We start from the raw sequence: 21950 nt of genomic DNA, 5'->3' as shown, positions 1-21950 counted from the left end.
ATCCCCGGCGAAATCTACCACAGAAGCCCTGACGTATGCACAAGTTGCATCAACTCGTGCGAGGAAGACAGAAATTACTAATAAAGTAAAGAATAGAAACACAAGTGACGCTAAAAAGAAGAACAAAGAAAAGGAAAAAAAACAAGAACTGGAAGCAAACAGCGATGAAGAAAATATGATGGTTACAGACTCCGAGGAAAGTGTGTCTTATTATTCGAAAAGGGAAAAGAGTAGGCAAAAGGGAAAGAGACTATCAAGAGATATACCGTTTACTTGTCTAGTTAAAGAATTTATTAATATTTTTTGTAACAGCAATATCTCAATAAATGATAAAATAGAAAAGTTAGCAAAATTATGTGTCGAGTGGATTATCTCTTGGATATTACAAAACATCTCAAGTTTGCCTTTTTTTCAAGGATTAATATTTAATTATGAACAGTATTAATATTAATATATTGCAATGGAATGCACAAAGCTTAAAACCAAAAATACTTGAGTTGGAACAATTACTGTGTCAGGAAAAAATACATTTTGCTTCATTGTGTGAAACGTGGCTTAGTTCAGTAAATACATTCAAACTTACAAACTATAATATTTACAGGTTGGACCGGGATGACTCTTATGGGGGTGTCGCTATAGTGGCTCATAGATCCTTTAAAACAGAGCCTCTGTCAATTCAAAGTGGAAATACAGCCATTGAGATTATTTCTGTTAGGGTATTGAACTGTGAAAGATTAGAAAACATAATTTCAGTGTACTGCCCCCCGAGTGCTTGTACAACAAACGCAGATTGGGATTTTATATTCTCAATTTCTCATAGAAGGACTATAATACTCGGTGACTTCAATGGACACCACCCAAACTGGTCCAATAAAACTGACGTCAGAGGAATGCAAATATTTGACGCACTAATGGACCATGATTTTGTTACGCTTAATGATGGTAGACATACGCGCATAAAACTTGCAAATGGTGTATTACAAAAGTCGAGTCCTGACATCTCTATAGTTTCGTCGGATATTGCATTGGGGTTCTCCTGGAATGTTACCAATGAATGTCTAGGCAGCGACCACCTCATCATAAAATTATCAACATCTTCTAACTATAACCCTATTTTTAACAAAAAACGGAATTACAAATTAGCAGATTGGGAAAAATATAGGAAATCGATAGAAAATGACCTAGTACAAATAAGTTTGCCAGTTGAACCCCAAAAAGCTTACGATGTTTTTGTTAACATAATTAATAAAGCAGCAAATTTATGCATTCCATATACTAAGGTATGTGTCAACCCTAGTCCTAAATTTGTCACAAAAACCTACTGGAAACCGGAACTTTCTAAAGCCGTAGCGGAAAGGAGACTGGCATTATCAGAGTTTCGGAAAAACCCAACACCTATTAAATTAGAAGAACTGAAAGCCAAAATATCTGACGTTCAAAGGCTCATTAGAAAAGCAAAGAATAAGGAATGGTGGGACTTTTGCTCTTCAATAAATGAGCAAACTTCTGTTAATCAAATGTGGATGCGAATGAGATGGATAAAAGGACACAAATTTGCTAAGCGAATGGTGGGCAAAACTGTAGCCGAAACGATGTTAAATAACCTCACACCCGATTTTGTTACTCCATGCCACCCTCGCTGTACATCTCGAAACTTAAAATTAGAATCCATCATTTCGACACATGAATTAGAAAAATGTTTAAAATCTAAGGACACGGCACCAGGTTTAGACGATGTCTCATATTCAATGATTTTTAATTTACCTACTATAGGAAAGACTACGTTACTAAAAATTTATAATATGTTCCTCAATAGTAATATAGTTCCTAATCAATGGCGATACATTCGCATACTTCTCATTCCTAAGCCTGGCCGGGACTGTACCCAAGTATCATCTCTTAGGCCAATATCCCTGATGTCATGTATATGCAAAATTTTTCATGCTATCTTAAAGAATAGAATCGAATGGTATCTTGAAAAAAATCATATATTTTCCGAACAAACAAAAGGGTTTAGAAAAACCCGCTCTTGCTTAGATAATCTAACAGACTTCGTATCTAGTGTACAAATTGGATTTAGTAAAAATCTAATGACAGTGGGGTGTTTTATAGACGTAGAAAATGCTTATAACAATGTTGATGTTACATATCTTATTTGTAAATTAGATCAATTAGGTGTAGGCAGTATGCTTTGTAATTATTTGTGGGATTTTTTACATAAACGATGTCTGATTATTGAAGGCCAAGACTTTAAAATTGTAAGATGTACGGGAGTAGGCCTTGCACAGGGAGATCCTATATCTCCATTACTATTTAATGTTGCAACAATTGATATATGTGATACTATTAATTCGATGGATTATATTAGTTTTTCGCAATATGCCGATGACTTTGTAATATTTACTTCTTCTGATAATTTAGTTGACATTCAAAGCCGATTACAAACTGCTTTTGATTGTATAGCCAAAAAATTCCATGATATTAATTTAGAAATTTTATCAACAAAAAGCAAAATATGTATTTTTTCAAGAGGGCACAAATTGCACAATATTACTATTACTCTAAATGATGTAGTTTTGGAAGTCGTGGATAATGTTAAGTACCTGGGGATGTGGCTGGATCGCGGTCTTAGATGGACTAAACATATTAAAGAGATTGTGTCTAGGGTGTCTAAGTTTTTAAATATATTTAAGGTGTTAACAGGATCAGGTTGGGGAGTCCATCCAAAACATATTCGTAAGCTGTATATAACGTTACTTAGAAGTAGATTAGATTATGGTTCATTTTTGTATGACAACTGTTGTAAAACCAATTTATCGAAATTGGACAAAATTCAAAATCAAGCAATGCGAAACATTGGAGGGTTTATAAGGACCACTCCCATACATGTGATGGAGAGTGAACTTTGTTTACCTCCTTTGTATTTAAGAAGATTATATTTGGCAGGAAAATTTTGGCTTAAAAACAGATCACTCTATAATAATACTTCTTTTTCATTAATTAATCAATTAACAGATCTGACACATAACAGATTCTGGACTAACAAGAAAAAACCTTTACTTGCACAAATTTCCGAGATGTACAAATCTCAACCATGCAACTCTTTCTCAAGTTTAGGCATGTTTTCATTAGATCAATGGGTAACTAGTATTGATATGTCAAGCATTCTAAAAACAAATATCGAAGGATTTACCGGTTCTAAGCGAGAGTATCATCAAATTAGTTTGCGAAATACTTGTATAAAATACATAAATTCGAATTACTCCAACTGTCAAAAAATATTTACAGATGGTTCGAAAGACAAATATGGAATAGGAGCTGCATTTTTGGATTTCAATTTGAACATTTATTCTAAATTCCAAATTAAAATAGAGGTATCTATAATGGAATCTGAGCTTGTAGCTATTTTAGAGGCTTTAGGCTATATTGAGTGTACAAGCTACAGTAAAGTAGTTATCTTGTCAGACTCCAAAAGCGCGCTTCAACACCTAGCTCGGTGTACCTCGATCTGTCGAGGGTTACCTGTAGCTTACGCGATTCTAAAGCTTCTATCTAAGTTACAATCAGATGACAAAGTAATTTTCTTTCAATGGATACCATCTCACGTAGGCATAGAAGGGAATGAACAAGTAGATGTACTAGCCAAAGAAGCTATATCTGACGGTGTTGAAGTCCTCTTTACACCTTCATTTGAAAGTTACTTGCCAAATCTAAAAGTGCATTGCTATGATTTATGGAAAGAGTACTTTGACGAAAGAGCTAAGGAGAAAGGTATATGGTACCGTACGATCCAGCCTCATCCATGCAGATATCCTTGGATTGAGAATAGTAACATGAATTTTAATGAAACGAAATTAATTCTGCGGCTTCGGTCTGGGCACATCCCATGCAATAAGTTTGCATTTCTGATGCGGAAATCAACTTCTCCAAACTGCTCAACTTGTAATGTACCTGATGATCTTTTGCACGTATTGATGGAATGTGCTCAGAACGAATCTCTTAGAACTAGACTTAATTTGGATATAAAGTCTGTTGGACAATGCAATGTCATTCTGTCAGATCCGACGTCAAATCTCGCAAAAATGTTGTCCAAATTAAGTCTTAGATCTGTGATTAATTAAGGTATTTTTAAGTTTAATATATTATATTTTGTACCCTCCTAAGAATTCTCAACCAGGGCGGCATGTTCGCTTATGCGAAAAAGCCCTTTTTTTTAGAATAAAAAAAAAAAAAAAAAAAAAAAAGTTGTAATATACGATATGCTGTATGTTTCCCTAATAAATAAATAAATAAATAAATTATTTTATGTTTTATTTTTGTGTGCGTTTAATATAAAGTATGAATATATAAACTTTATTACACCAGATACTAGACGACATTAGCAAGTAAAATTAAAAATATCAACCTGTAAATTTCTCTGTACCTACTCGTTCCCCACGGGCCTCCACTGGGTGCATTATACACGTAAAATTTCATCCATCACAAATTCGGCGTATTATATCGACTAGATCTTTTTTATATATATAAACTATATTTAATAAAAAGTTATTTGATTATAGATTTATGACATTTTTATATTTACAGATAATCTGACATCCACAACAGAAGAAGACCAAACTGTGACACCATTTTACGCACTAAGCACAGGAATCGTTCCAGCGCCCGTGATGCTCCGTCTTGGAAATTCGACAATTGACAGCACGAAATCGTTCAAAGTACCCCAACCATCCCAAGAACCAGACACGGGGACACTAACTCTTCAGCCAAATGCAGTGCCAGATATGGTCCCACACGTTGTATCAGCCAAGAACACTTACTTCGATCACGATAGAAAATATGGTCCAACGTTTGAAGATTCACAGGACGGTAATATTACAAAGATAACTATACAACTCGGTGATGATGCACACCTGAATTGCAGAATAAGCCTCCTCCAAGATAAAACAGTAAGTAAATACGTTGAAGTTACGCTCTTAATGTGATATATCTTGACACGAATAAATTTGCTACTGCTAAGCAAATTTTAAATTAGTATGTTATATAATAAGTTATCTTTATTACTAAGGCATAATCTTTGTACGATGTTTTAAAGGACTGGTACATATGATATGATACATATGCAATGCAATACAAATAAAAAAAAAAAAAAAAACAAATTATTAACTTCTTACTAAATAAATACGATTTTACTGTTTCCATTCTTGAACATAACTATAACACTTCGAAATTTGAATCGCAACAGTTTCTAGATAGATTAAACTTTATAACGAAATATTAGTTGTTCTTAACATCTACATCCTTACTTATGTAATAAATGCAAACGTGAGTTTGTTTGTCCCAATTAATTACTAAACATCATGAAATTGGACATACAAACTGCGGGTGGAAACTAATTTTACTATAGAGAAAAAGTCTCCGTACATCAAAGAAAACTAGGATTAAAGATCATGGTTCAGACACGAAACCTCATCAATTACTCTTTATTTTAGAATTGGTAGGTGGACGAGCATGTGGGCCACCTTATGGTATGAGGTCACCAACGCCCAAAGAAATTAGCATTGTAAGAAATGTAAACCATCGCTTACATCGCCAATGTAATAATAAAAATACGTATAATAATATCCAATCTTACTAACCACTTTCAACCATTACACGACGTAAAACATCACTGGTATAGTTAATAATTACAACCACATTTCGTTGTACCCAATTCGATTATAGTTTTAATTCTTTTTAATGCCTTAGAAAATAAAAGTAAAACAAGAAAAGCGAGTAAAAGTTACTGAGTAGTACTACTTGTACGAAACCAACTTACACTTGACCGTTTTCTTTTGTTTCCACAATAACATGGAGCGGCGAGCTGTGTCTATTTATAAAACAACACTTACAGCTTGACAAAATTTCGCTTCCGTTCGTGTTATTTAATTTCAATATATATTTTACAAAGTAAAGAACTGGACCATATTTCATTTTTAGATAATTAACGAATAAATTATTTGTCTATGAGCTTATAACTTTTAATGTTATAAAAATACAATTTTTCTTATTTATAAAATAGGAAGGATGATTGGCAGATTCGCTAACTGATTATCACTATTGCCAAAAAACATTGGCCCTGAAAGAAATAATACCCATTCCTTACACTATCGATGTAAGGAATGCGCCACAAACCTTGGGTTATATTCCTATATAACCCAAGGTTTGTGGCGTAACTACAGGCATAAGGGACATAACTTCCTAGTTATGTCCCTTATGCCTGTAGTTACTCTAGCCTACTCACCCTTCAAACCGAAACACAACAATACTAAGTATTGCTTTTTAGCGGTGTACTATCTGATTAATTGGTAGTACCTACTTAGACGGGTTTGGAAAAACCCTACCATAGCCCGTTCATAGCTATACTACGTCCGATAAATCACGGTATAACTGAGTAAACCCTGATGTACTACTAATACCCTATATAAGTGTACCTAACCACTAACAATCTTTGTGACAATCTCAAAAAATAAATTAAATTCTAAATAAACATATTTCTTTGTTTATAAATTTAAATAGATAAAAATAATCAACTTCGTTTTATTCAACATTAAACCTCAGTCTTACGAGCGAAATTTCATAATGTAATATTAAAATAAGTTCAATATTTTCATCTACATAATATAAACTGGTAATTTAAATATTCTTTAAGGGAAATAATGGACAATGAAAGCTCTTTGATCTGAAACATATTTATTTCTTGAATATTATTAAGATTATTCTTGTCTTATTTATATTCATAAAGGTAATTAAATTAATAATTTATACTTTGAATAAGAATATTTTATACATAAATAAATTTAAAAGAAAACACAAACTTGAAGGTATGTATACTGGCGTGCATTAACTACTCGGTAGCGATAAATGGCGTTAATTTAATCTGTCAGTTTTCTGAATCACGCTGTCTAGATTCACTACTAAATATTTATAATAATTATGAAAGTGATTTTGTTAAAACGATCAGATAAAATAAATTATAATTTGAACAGTAGAAAGTTCTTCTTCAGTTTCATTTACCGTTTGATCCCCCGGTATTATTTCGACGTAAACAACGTCAGTAACAGCCTGTGAATGTTCCACTGCTAAGCTAAGGCCTCCTTTCCCTTTTTGAGGAGAAGGTTTGGAGCTTATTTAACCACGCTAACCTCCGATGCAGGTTGATGGAATACACATGTGGCAAAATTTCAGTGAAATTAGACATATGCAGGTTTCCTTACGATGTTTTCCTTCACCGTCAAGCACGAGATGAATTATAACCATAAATTATGCACATGAAAATTCATCGGTTAATATTCACGCTTTCTTACCACTGGGTCATCTCGGTTTGTAAACAACGTCATTAGGATGTAACTTTTAACTTTATATTACCTTTAAAATTTAAATCAAATACCTACATTTTACAAGTATCACAATCATTTCTTACTCATCAAGACACAAAGCCATGGCTATCTCTCCGAGGTGATGTATAGTAGTTTATTCTACTACGCTGCTCGGCAGACAAATATTCATATAACACATGCAGGTTTCCTAACGATGTTTTACTTCGCCGCAGAACACAACAATCAAACAAAAATTAAGCACATAAAAATTTAGTGGTGCTTGCTTGGGATTTAAACTGACAATGTTCACAAATATACACATTGCAATACATTATAGCTACAATATATAGTAACAGTCGGCAAATACCCCAATGCGGGCCAAGGTCTCCTCTCGTGTTGAAGAAAATGGTTGGAGCTTATTTAACCAGGATGATACAATGTTAATCTTACATTGGGCGAAATATTGGCCAACTCCGTTGAGCACGAGAGGAATTATAAATAAAACTTGCCCAGAATTGAACTTCATATATTTGGTTAAAAATCAATGTTCCAATTTTTGGCTCCGAATTGAAGGTAATTTTGAGTCTCATTATAAGACGCTATTTAAACATAACATCGTAATTAGAGAATCGACCCTCAAACAAAATCTGTGGTCAATTTTCATTATTAACATTTAAGATGCGAGCACTCAGACCCCTCAATAACGGTAAAAACCTTCATTGTTTCTGATCTCCTAAGATAATTACCAAAATTGTTACGATCTCTGTTAAATTGGCTAACACAAAACTCTTGAGGCCAATTACAAAGGATTCAGTAAATTTTCGTTGTGCTTGTTAGGATAAGAAAGAGATGTTATTTAAGCGTACAATACGGTTTTCACTCGGCCGCTTTGTAACGAACTGAATAATTCCAATCCAGATTTATTAGGGTAGGGCAAAAGAAAATATAAAGAGGACGAAAGAAAAGTATAGAAATTATTTATGCTTTTCATATCTTTTCCGACTTCACGCCATTTTACGTTGTTCTATATTTCAAATTTCGAACGAAATGTTCCTACATTTGTCATTATTAAAAATAATATTTTTTCACTTCCATACAATTTATAAATTAAATTTTATTTTATTAACATAACTATGCTATTGTAATTGTAGACAAGCGTAATCACTGAATATCTTGCCAGTTATTTTCAGTAGAATTTGCATACCAAGCCGGTGGTGGATTTACATTTAACATAATTTTGTACATAGACAATTAAAAACTCCTTATAATAGGCCACTTGAATGAGGTATATTTTGATATCGATTTATCTAAAATAATGCTCACCAATTTCGCAATGTGGAATTTTATTCTCAAGTTTATCGTTTAAAAATAAACGGTATAAAATAGTGTTGACTGTTATTAAGGTTTTGTGTTATCTGTGAAACTTTACGCCACTCATGGCTAGACTTTAGCCAGTATAACTTGATTGCCAGACTGCGATATCAAAGCGCTCAAAGTTCAAAAGCGGATTAGACTCGTGTCTTCATTAGAGTATTGCGTTGCTCAGTCGACCACTTCTATTATGAGTCACTTTGTTCAGAGCTATAATAGATGTTTGTTGACTTTAAAATCATAACAAAATATAATACTATATAGATTATTATTACGGTAAAAAACCTCACCTCTTTTCTTTTAGCTTATAAAAGTTCCTTATTTCAAACCCCGGGGATGGTCAATATAAAATTATTGGGGTTTTGTGTCAAGACATAGCCGACATGTAGTCTGGATATTTGTTGTGCTTACACAATTGTGACTTGAAAAACACCACATTATTTTGTTATTTCCGATCGTATAGAATTTGACATCCCATCACGTCATGAGACAGCCTGACAGCATAAGTGGTTGACAGCATTTACAATGTAGAAAATAGATTCAATTTCTTAATACCATTATATTTGGCGGGATATGAACACTATTATGTGGTCCTTTTCTCATTGTTCTTTGTACGTGAATCGTTAAATATTAAAAACCGCTTAATTTTAACTTTTGACATTTAAAGATCAAATTCGGTTGAGTCTTAACTTTATTTACAACTATTATAAATAATAAAAAAATACCAATACATTTACAGATACAATTAAATTTACCATTTGTATAAAACGATAAGTAATTTCAATTATTTTATATAAAATCTATAGACAGTGTCAAGTTGACCAATTGACCGTCTGTTTTTTTTTCTCTATATTCTATCAGCCACAGCAGTACACAGTATTTTTATGTTTAGTTTTGAAGGATGAGCAAGCCAGTGAATCTACAGGCACAATGCCAAGGCGCCACCAACCTTGGGAATGTACATAACATTACATGTATTACATGTATTGTAAGTAAAGGTTAATATTATTTACAGCGCCAATGTCTATGTAAGGTGGCCCATTTGTTAGTTCACCTACCGATTTAATTAAAAAAGCTATCCCTGATAATGAATCTGAAATGCAAGTACACAAACAATAAATAAATACAAAATGACTGATTCTTATGTTGCTAGGTATCTTGGGTTCGTCGAAGAGGCAGAGATGACATTCCAGAGCTTCTAACTGTTGGAGCTGTTACATATGCAGCTGATAACAGGGTATCAGTTGGGAAGAGGTATCCCGGTAATTGGAGACTACTCATCAGGGAAATCAAACCTGATGACGAAGGAGTTTACGAATGTCAAATATCAACACATCCCCCTAGAGTTAGTAGGACTTATCTCCATGTGAATAGTAAGTACATTACTAGAGTACGTTTATATTTTATACTAGTTATGGACGGTTTCTCCAGCGTTTAATGGTACTAATTGTAGATTATCTTTCTTACTAAACGGGCTATTTATGAGGGCGTTTAAAGCCAGAAAATTTTCAGATTTCAACTGGGTCCCTTACTCGTGGCGAAAATCTCATTCTCATATTTTTTTTTTCTATTCTGTATGTGCAACGTGTATATTCTGCGGTAAGAAAATGTAGTAACCGCAAAAAGTTTTACCTTTATAAAAATAAAACGGAATGGTTTTACGAAAAAATCGCTTTTGACAATCCTTGATTATTTGTAAATATAATAATTACGTTTTTGTTTTTGTCTCAATAACCTATGACATCACGAGTGTTAATCTTAAAAATAATCAACAATTTTAGATTTTATGTAACGTTTTCGTTATTCTTGTTTTATTAGTGATTTTTAAATAAAAAACCGTCTATTAAGAGTTGACTTAATGTAAACTGAACGTACACTATATTAGTATCACTATTTATGATAAAATTTATACATTTCTAAAACAATAAGAGTACAAATAAAAATCAATATATTTATATTTTTGCCTGACATTAGCTCCACAAGTGTGGGTAGTCGACGAAGCAGGTGGTCCGCTCCAAGAAAAATACTATGAGGCTGAGTCAACATTAGCGTTGGTGTGCAGAGCGCGTCACGTGGACACACCGGCCGTGCTTACTTGGCTACACGAAGGAAGGGCCCTGAATGCTGATACTACAAGAGGTGGAATAAGGTAAATGCTTACATAACTAGCTACACATTTTAATACCAGACATTTTATTTTTATTCAATATTAAAAAATATAACATTTGGATCAAACGATATCTCCGCTCGAACTGGCCTAATAGATTTTACCGAACGCTCCAAGATGTTCTTCTCTGTAAAGTATTTTCCAAGTATTATTTTCTTTCAAGTATTATTTAACTGACTTAATTGATATTTATAGAAAACGCGTTTACTAAAAATAATATTAATTGGGATAAGAATTAATACTGTGTTTAGAGCCGAGATGGCCCAGTGCTTAGAACGCCTGATTGCTATGATTGCTATATGCGGGCTCAAACCCAGAAAAGCACCATTGAAATTTCATGTACTTAATTTGTGTTTATAATTCATCCTCCACTCGGCGGTAAGCGAAAACATCATGAGGAAACTTGCGTGTGTCTAATGCCACTGAATTTAAGATGATTAATTTACATAATTTTCCACTGACACGTGTATCCACCGATCCCTGTTTCAAGATATATTTATTTATTAGCCGGAAGAGAAATAGTTAAAAAATACAAATTTAAATATCAAAGTAAACTAAAGCCACTAAGAAATCAAGTCTTCACAAATAAGTAAATCACAATTCAAGACATACTCGTGGCAGATTGTTGAGACAGTAACAACTATATAACAATAAATCAATTAAAATTTCACGGAATAATCGATGATGACCTCCTGACCGACTTTGGTCACGGTTGCCAATCTCAAGAGAGCTAAGCTGATTGCGCAGGACATATTAAATGCACAAGTGTGTGCGCAAACACAGATTCAATAAGACCGGAAAGAGTTCAGGACTAACGGCTTTTTTAAGCTCTTCGAAGCACGGAAGTGTACACACTTGTATATTCCAGACTCCGTGGAACTACGTGCAAGCCCTGCCTCTGTATAGGTACCATCCACTCATCAAATATTCTACCACCAAACAGCAATACTTAGTAACGATGTAGTTTAAGGGGTGAGTGAGACAGTGTGATTGGTGGTGCATTAGCGATGTAAGGAATGACTAATATTAATTTGTTACATCGCCGATATCAATGACTGATACAATTGGTGACCGTTTACCATCATTTTGCTATCCTTAGGTCCATGGGTAATAAAAATATACCTTCAAAACTATATAACATAAAAAATAACTTAAAAAACTAACAAAATAAAAATCATACCTCTATATATAATTTAGTGTGTACAATATTGGACCTATATATATACAGTAATTTATTTTTATAGTAGTTGTTTTAAAGATAACGTTTTTAACTAATAGATAGATCCGATAGCTCAGTGGCAAAATCTTAACCAAAGCCGGCATTAAGCTCGGTTAAGTTTCATTGAGTTTTCTCGTACTTAATTTGTATTTATAATTCAATATATACGATAAAATTATACCACAGTGTATCCAACACCCTGCTTCTATAGCAGCGTGGTTGAATAAGCCGCAAATCTCTAATCAAGCGGATTGGCAGACTATTAATACTCGGCAGTGGAACATTAACTTTAATTTGTTAAATATCTCGTTGAAGATATATGTATAAATAAGTAAAATTAATATTTTAAGCTGAAACGACCATTCATGACTCATAAAGGAAAATATCACCTTTGACAGTTTAACCTCGTCTGAAAAGCGAAATCTGTTTATAGCGTATTTCTGGTTCAATGTGTTCCAGCGTTGATGGATGATCCTCTCTTACCCCTCAAAAGAAGCTAAAATATATTTTCATATTATATCAGGTACTTTGAAATGTGATATGACATTGCTAAACCTTTTCGCACGTGCACAGAATAAATGAGGTTATAAATAAATAATGGCTTTACGGCCGCTTCATCTACCTCGACATGACACCTTCATAAATTAGCCTTAAAGCCTCAATTGTGAGATCTCCAGACGGTTTCGAGATTCCACTATAAGAATATCCGTTTTATTGTAATAGAATATTAAATATTATACTGTTTTTAAGAGCTAACAGCGTTACTTATAAATTTATGCGCGTGATTAGTTAAACAATGCTGTGTCTTCTTCTTTCAAATGATAAATCAATAATGACAGAGAGGGAGATATGTTTGTAAGTAAATTTAAGTTAGTTAAAAAGTTAGATATATATTATTTAATAAACATACCGATGTAATTTAATTGTTAAAAAATAGTAACTACAGTATCTGGCCGGTTTATTTCGATTCTACATTCCGAAATTGAAATTACTCTTTTAAAATAATTAAAAAGAGTTTTTAACTCTTATTAAAACTTCTTAACCTTTTTTTATTTATTTTAAGTAAAAATCCATACACATTTTTGAGTAAGATATTTATAAGGGTCAGTATATAGTTATATCTATTGTTATTATAAATAAAAAAACAGAATTCGTAAACTCAAATTAATTGTAATCGCTTAGAAAATATATTAAAATGAAGTGTGTATTTTACATGCCCACAGAAGATTAAAAGAAAATAATCTTTTGACTGGTATAATAATCGACGAACGATAGTTTTAATTATATAATACAGATGAGTGAATTACCAAAAACTAAATTAACTTCTAAATAAAGAATCATAATATTTAACAAATATATATTTAAGTGTTATTGTTACAATCATGCCTTTTTATATATATCTGGTAAAAAGCATTTACGCGTGTACTCACATAAAGTAGTATATAGGATTCACTGCTGCAGATTACGCCGGAAGACCGACTAAAAAACCAGCGATAAATATACGTCCTTTCGGGATCGCTTGCATATGCTACCGTGACCCAGGAACCCTATACAGACCCGGCGCAGTGTTTTTGGTCCTCAAGCGGTTGAGGACCATATCGCTATATCGCTCCGCGACCCTTGACTATATACATAAGATTCACTTTTAGAAATGAGATGAATTATAAACAAAAATGAAGTACATGACAAGTGAGTGATGGTGCCTTAATTTGAACCCGCAATTTTAAAATAAGAATCACGCGTTTTAACCACTCGACAATCTCGGCTCCTACATACATAGGATTTTATTAATGAATTTTCTTATATATCATATCGGTTGATTGCATTCGATAATATCTTGCGGTAAATGGGATTTATGTTGTATAGAGTGTAACCCATATTTTCAACATATTTTTTTATATCAAAATGCAATACCGCTAAGTTAAAAAGTCATATCTTGTAAAAGAGAAAAGAATAGTTTTGGTGTCTATAAATAAAAAGCTATTCACCCAATTAAAAAGTAACTAAGTAATACCTTTGTTCACAGCGTAAAAACGGAGCAAGTGCCAGGTGGTGCTGACAGCGTGCTCAGGCTAGCACGCGTGAACAGCAGCGACGCTGGCAATTACACTTGCGCTGTTCGGGGAGCAAGGCCTCATACTGTTTCTGTACACGTGCTCAACGGTAATTACCCTTTTTAATAACATACTCTAATAATATACACGAAAGGTCTGTCAATAGATGTCATGTTAAAAAAATAAGGCCTATTATAAAAGTTAGTATTCATTTATATTCATACAGGATATATAAATATAATTGAATATGATTTCTATATGTAATTCTTTTATTGTTAAAAAGAGTAGGCGCTGAGTTTTTTATAACCGATAAATTTCACAAAAACCGGTTTTCATCCGGTTGTAGTTTTATAATTGAATTAAAATTGTAAATTGATTCAAAAGTGTTTTTAAGAGCCTAAATAAATGATATTTGACTTTGATTTTCTAAAGAAAGTCAGATAGTCGAAGTAGTAATATAGCTATAAAGTCTTACTTACCTGATAACAATTTAACAGCAAAAGTTCTATTTTAAATAGAATTCCGCTGAATTAGTGAGGTCTTATTTGAATAGAATGTATCTCACGAAAATGAATGAATTGAATGATTTCTGAAACTCATGTAATATTTAACTAGATGTTATTCAAACATTTTGTATTTATTAAAAATAGTAACAACTATACCACCGGAATCTCGATCAGTTGTAAATGTTTTTTTTTTAACTATTATGATTTGATAAGAAACGTAATAGTCTCGGTAAACTAAGTTACATATTTTTAAGTCTAATTTTGTTACTTTAAATAAATTTAAACTGCGATTACGTGCGCGTGTGTGTTACAATAGTAAAATATCAAGAGTTATTAAGCACATAAGTGCATAGCATTAAATATATATTGTACAGAGGCATGTTCAATGCTAAAATTTCTACCAAGCAATTTATACCCGCTCGCGCTCTCGCGAAAACCAGAGAAGCCATGAATCGCGAGTGATAGTTTTGTGGCTTTGCGTTCGCGCTTTGCGGCGTTTCTCGTTCGGTGTCGATTTTTAGTTGTTGCGATTGTATGGTTTGTTTTTTTTTTTTTTTGTGTGGTCTTTTTACGGGCAAGTAAAGCTGGTTTTAGATATGCACAGCAGAAAGTTGTGCTAATTAAAATAAATGAATTTGAATGAACAGAAGACGAAATGAACACATATACAAAATATATATATATATCAAGAAAAATAAATATTAGAAAATACTTTACGGGGATGTGTTCGAATCTGTTTTATTTTAGAAAATTGTAACCTAGTGACCATTTCATCAATCATTTAAGTAACTGTTAAGTAAATAAATTATATTTTTTCAAATCGCTTTATGTACTCAAATATATTATATAAATAACGCCTACAAATCATCAGATTTGATAAACATTATTACAAAGTCATAACTAGTTCCCAATTTAACTCGATTGATTGATTATACAATTTGTGTCAATACGAACTAAAACTAATTATAATAATTTAAATAATACTAATAAAATAACTTGATTAGTAATTATTCTAACGTTCTATAGTAATCATTGTATGTGTTCCGGTTTAAAAGGCGAGCAAGCCAGTGTTCACGAGCATAACATCTTAGTTCCCAAGGTTGGTTACACATTGGCGTTGTAAGGGAAGTTTAATATTTCGTACAGTTTCGTTACTTTAGCCTACAAACCGGATCATAACGATATAACGTGTTGCTATTTAGCGGTAGACAATAAGTCCACTAATGCGTTTTGATAAAATTAACAGCTATTATAATTATATTAAGTGTTTCAAATAACGTTATTCATATTAACTTAAGCCATTAATCATATTTATTAATTATATTATTACAGCCATCGGGTTAAAGAACTTTATTTCTCATTAGAACATTAAATAAACAATTACAATAATTGGCGGAACAAAGTAACATTTATAAAGATAGGAGGAGAGGAGGTTACCAGAAATGAGACATTGTCATTTACGTACTCATTTATATACACTGTTAACAGTACTAAGGGAACTTATTATATTGCAGTCGATATTACTAGTATTACATATCCTAATATAGGCAAGGTGATATTTTTTCTTTTTTTTCTTAATGTATAGACTAGCGCTTGACTGTTATCATACCTGATGAAAAGTGAAGATACAGTCTATATAACTGGTGCTTTGGTAGGGCTTTGTGCGAGCTCGTCTGGGTAGGTGCCACCCACTCATCAGATATTCTACCGCAAAACAAAAGTACTTAATATTGTTGTGTTCCGGTTTGAAGGGTGAGTGAGCCAGTGTAATTACAGGTACAAGGGACATAAAATCTTAGTTCCCAAGGTTGGTGGCGCATTGGATATGTAAGCGATGGTTGACATTTCTTACAATGCCAATGTCTAAGGGCGTTGGTGACCACTTACCATCAGGTGGCCCATATGCTCGTCCGTCTTCCTATTCTATATAAAAAAAATCAGTCTAAGGTGGAGCGCGCTTGCCTATGAGATGCCTATTCACTCTTGATTTGAAGGTACCCGTATTGTAAGTGGTGGGGAAAACGGAGGTCGGGAGGTTATACCAGACATTATCGTGATGAAACCTAAATGTGTCGGTTGTAATTCAGATACACGTGTAATTAGGAATTCGCATTAGATCGTGGTGGGATATGCCCCAAGCATTCTCCTCAACGGTGTTCTTTTTTTAAGCGGGTTTATTTAGCTTGACCTGTTTGTTTTGGACTTTAGGTTAAAATTAAGTAATTATATATTGATTCGAGATGGTATTATATTAGTGTCAATATAAATTGAAGCTAGACAGTAGTAAGCATCCACACGCTACGTTAATTGCTTAAAACAATAGTAATGAAATCAACTATTCATAATAATTAATATTAAATGATGTAATATTAAATGATAATCAAATCAGTCATAAGTCGAGATGGCCCAGTGGTAAGAACGCGTGAATCTTAACCGATGAACGTGGGTTCAAACCCGGGCGAGCACCTCTGAATTTACATGTGCTTAATTTCTGTTTATAATTCATCTCGTGCTTTTCGGTGAAGGAAAACATCGTGAGGAAACCTGCATGTGTCTAATTTCATCGAAATTCTGCCACATGTGTATTCTACCAACCCGCACTGGAGCAGCGTGGTGGAATAAGCTCCAAACCTTCTCCTCAAAAAAGGGAGAGGAGGCCTTAGCCCAGCAGTGGGACATTTACAGGCTGTTACTGTACTGTACTGTAATCAAATCATGTTGATTTTATTTCATGGATAATTATTATTATACGTCATAATACTTTTACGTTTACTGGTGGTAGGGCTTTGTGCAAGCTCGTCTGGGTAGGTACCACCCACTCATCAGATATTCTACCGCAAAACAGCAATACTTGATATTGTTGTGTTCCGGTTTGAAGGGTGAGTGAGCCAGTGTAATTACAGGCACAAGGGACATAAAATCTTAGTTCCAAAGGTTGATGGCGCATTGGCTATAAGCGATGGTTGACATTTCTTACAATGCCAATGTCTAAGGGCGTTTGGTGACCACTTACTATCAGGTGGCCCATATGCTCGTCCACCTTCCTATTCTATAAAAAAAAAAGAAAATAATAATGATAGTTTTATGTACCATAATATTTCTACAGTATATATATTACTTTAATAAAGGTATGACAAAAATCGCTCGAAAATAAATCGCCATATCTAACGACAAAACTCTTTGACTGGAAGTCGTTTAAAAAAATCACCATTTTCTTTAAATAAATATACTCTCAAAAATATCAATAACATACATTTGTTCACATGTATTTTTTATTGTACCATTTAATAAGAAAAAGTTCATCCGTATAATTAAAAAAATTATTCCTGACAGAGTACCAGGGGCCGTCAGAAGCAAAACGCACGTGGCCGCAATTTCGCGAATAATTTCATTTATATTTCACCTTTAAAATTCACATCTGCAAAATTCAAGTAAAGAGTGCTACTGCATTCACACCGGCGAGTTTACAAGCATTTTATAATTCTATTTGTGTTTTTTACCTGTTAAGTAATTTTTTGTTTTGTTTTGTTACGGTGTGAGAAGTTTTTGTAATTACAGGTGTTAAAATATGTATTTTTAGTCTGTTCATTGTGTTTTCAACTGTAATCATTTGGTTTTATGAATGATTTTTGTTTATCAGTATTCGGGTTTTATGTTGAAATATTATGATTTCATTTATCAAGGACGTCAACGACATGTTTCGATGAGCATTTACTGTTCATTTATAAGATTTTAGGATATTATACACTATCCGATGGAACAATAATCCGATACCACCGGGGACATTTCTAATGAACTAATTCAAACTGTTATAATACGTTTATATTATTTACTAAAATAAGCCTCAGTTGAATCATAACTGGGAGAAAATTCTACTAATAGAATATTTATGACGTTACGATACGATTGCGACCAAGTGACAATTTGTTAGTAGAATTGGACCCCAGTTTACTTATAATACATTCCAAAAAACGAGTGTGTAATGTGAGTGTGTAGCAGCCTATTTGAACTTTACTTATATTTTCTAACATAAAATTTATATATAATAATAATAATAATCAGTAAATATAATTAATAAAATAAAAATATTATATTTTGCGATACACACTCCCATTTCTATCAAGTACAAATATTTTTTAAAAGAAATATCTCCAACCGTCATATCATAATTGTAAAATCGTTATATTTAACGATATCATTCGTTATTTATCCTTGAAAATTATAATTATTTTTGTCTAGAAAAATACTCGATGACTAATACTGAGTACTGTACACAGCATCTCTACGTGTACGGAATAGCAAATATTATGATTGCAAGAAACTTTTTGCTTACAACAACAGAACAAAATTTGCAACAAGAGTTTTAATATTACGTATACACAAAGCGGCAACTTTAAATTGAGCTGCGTTATTCTTTTAAACTTAATTGCTGGTCGTTATTTCTTTATTTAAATAGGTTTCTGTTTTAGATACACATCTTTATTATTCTGTTTTTATATATTTTATAATTAATTATATATAATTCAATCAATAATTCAAAAGCTAGTACCATAAACATCATGATCAAAACAGCAGTACTTGGTATGAGTATTGTTGTGTTCCGGTTTGACGGGTGAGTGAGCCAGTGTAATTAAAAGCACAAATGACATAACATCTTAGTTCTCTTGGTTGGTGGCGCATTGTTGATGTAAAGGATGGTTAACATTTCTTACAATTCCAATGTCTATGGGCGTTGGTGACCACTTACCATCAGGTGGCTTTCCTATTCTATAAAAAAAAAATAATACCGCTACCGCTCTATCCACTCTTGTATAATACATAATTAACCTTAAAATAATTAAAACATGCTTTTTGATAAAAAATGAGTTATTATTAAAAATTAAATAACAGCAATTATTTTACACAAGCACTGTAGATTTAAAATAAGCACAATTTATAGTATACATATATATATATTTTTCTTATACATATATTTATTTACTAATAATTGAAATACGTTTCAGGTCAGCCATATTATCATATTCATATTTTTGGAAAATAATGTTAAATCGAAGCGTCAAGACCTCATTATAAATATTAAAAATTCGTATTTTATTTACAGCCTCGTTCAAATTTGTATCAGAGTCATTATATTTATGAATCTGTGCTATGAGTGAAACTGAAATATGTGGCTTACATCATCATAATATGATTTTAATTAATATAATATTATTGGTTAGAATAATTCTTGCAACATAAATACTGATTGCTTTGTTTTTCAGCGTTTGAAAATGTATCTACAAATTTTTTCCGTCATATTTATGTCCAGACGTGTTGATTTGTGGTATCCATTCTATTTTTGTATTGGTTATATTTTTATTTACTTGCATATTTTAATTATTTTATATTTAAGTACTGTTATTAATCATGGCAAGCTATCCGTGTTTAAAATTTATAAATTAATCTTAATTAAAATCGGCTTAATCTCAAGTAGAACTTGAGTTAAAAGTTCTATGGAAATATAGCTATTGACTTTTCTATCAAACTTAAATCTAGTCTCATTAAGGAACAAGCTTACGAAATATATATAACGTAAATACGATTAATGCGTAAATTTAAATCCTGTAACATTACAATTCAAAATTTCTTATAAAAGCCTATATGAATAAACAATATTTCGATTTGATTCGATATTATCTTATTGAAGATCTTGATTGATACAGTATGAGAAATAATAGATGTATCCTTATAAAATTTTCGTTACGGATATTAAATACTTGATTCAACTCTTGTTAAGTACGAAATAAAATCTTAATATCAATTTATTTGTACATACAAATGTTACAGGCCGTAAATATATTAAATTCTGAACGTACGCAAGTAACAGCTGTTCCGTCCCTTGGCAAAGACCTCTTACTAAGGATTAAGATTTGAAGCTGAATTAATACAAATATTACAACAAATATGTTTTAAGCTTAAATATATTAAAACAAAACATTATAATGCATAAATAAGTGAACAAACACAACGCACTCTCTATTTACTTACTCTCATAACCCCATGGGATGGGGTGTCCCACACCAAACAAAACCGAAAAGAGTCTAAGAAATCTTCTGCTGTTGAAAAATTCTTGGCAAAAAAATCCAATTTTATTATTATTGGCCACGCCCCGGGGCTTAAAATCAAGACCTTATAACCTATTTAAACTAGACCAACGAGACAGACAAATAAATGTAATATTGCTATCGGAAAAACCTTCTATCGATATCTAGTTCAATGCTTACTCTTTTTTTTCTATAACCTTTGTCTCTATAATTACTCTAGTTACCTAGTGTAATTATAGAGACAAAGGATATTTAACATTCGTATCGAAAAAGAGAATTATAAATATCTTTTCATGCTTAGACTTGGATACAATACATATTATATTTTTAATTATGATTTCGCCGATTGATTTTTTATTATAACAATAAATTTATTTATTATTTAATTTTGACATTTTTAAAAATTACTGATGATTTTTTGTTACTTTTAATATGAATTTGATTAGATTGAATCTGAAAGTGCTATGTACACTTGTAATTAACATGCATATTAGATATACTATTATTGTTTTATAATTTTTTTTTAATGCTTTACATGTATGCAAGTGTGCTATTACAAACAAATAAATATTTTTTATGTCAACCTAATACAAAATTATTTGTTCCAGCAGAAAGCCTAGCAGAGCTACACGCTGGAGTGTCAACAGTTCAACCATCGTTAAAAACAGTAACAACGTTGTTCCTCGTAACGTTTTTCGTTACGAGATCACCATTACTGTCAATCTCGGTCGTGTTGCCAGCACTAACTCGTAGTATTAGCGCCAAAGGCGAAATAAACGAACATTTTAAAGTAATATTATTACCTACGTGATAAAAATGTGTAAATAAATTAATTAATGATTTTAAAGATTATTATTATAAATAATTACTTGCAAATAAATTTTCTTTATATTACGCTGTTTTATTTTACAACCTAACGTTTCTCAAAACTATTCTACACGGATCACGAAAATTATGTGTGTATGTGTAAAAATTGGTTTGTGCACTTGTTAAACTGAACTTATTTGTCGAACTCATCTAGTATTCCATGTACAGAGAGAGTTCTTTGTACTTTCTATCAGTATATAATAAGATTAAATGTGATAACCTATTATTTATAAAATAATAAATTAAAAATTGCTTAATAGGGTTTACACAATTAAGTGTTTTTTTTAAATAATAATACTAATATACCTTTATATAAAATGCTTTAGTT

General features: G+C 32.1%; 1 protein-coding gene across 1 annotated transcript in view; it reads left to right on the top strand.

Moving 5' to 3' along the window:
* Positions 1-21596, top strand: part of LOC126773267 (uncharacterized) — a 129895-nt gene extending 108299 nt beyond the window's left edge. Inside the window, exons 3-7 of the mRNA XM_050494087.1 lie at positions 4585-4946; positions 9880-10099; positions 10701-10875; positions 14139-14275; positions 21367-21596. Of these exons, the coding sequence (XP_050350044.1) occupies positions 4585-4946; positions 9880-10099; positions 10701-10875; positions 14139-14275; positions 21367-21566 (1094 nt within the window). The 3' untranslated portion in view covers positions 21567-21596. The remainder of the gene's footprint in view (positions 1-4584; positions 4947-9879; positions 10100-10700; positions 10876-14138; positions 14276-21366) is intronic.
* The last annotated feature ends 354 nt before the right edge of the window (positions 21597-21950 follow it).

Source organism: Nymphalis io, chromosome 14 (genome assembly GCF_905147045.1).
Source record: "Nymphalis io chromosome 14, ilAglIoxx1.1, whole genome shotgun sequence".
In the NCBI taxonomy this organism is placed as follows: Eukaryota; Metazoa; Arthropoda; class Insecta; order Lepidoptera; family Nymphalidae; genus Nymphalis; species Nymphalis io.
The sequence above is the reverse complement of the archived record's forward strand: the minus strand, read 5'-3'. Positions and strand labels throughout refer to the sequence as shown.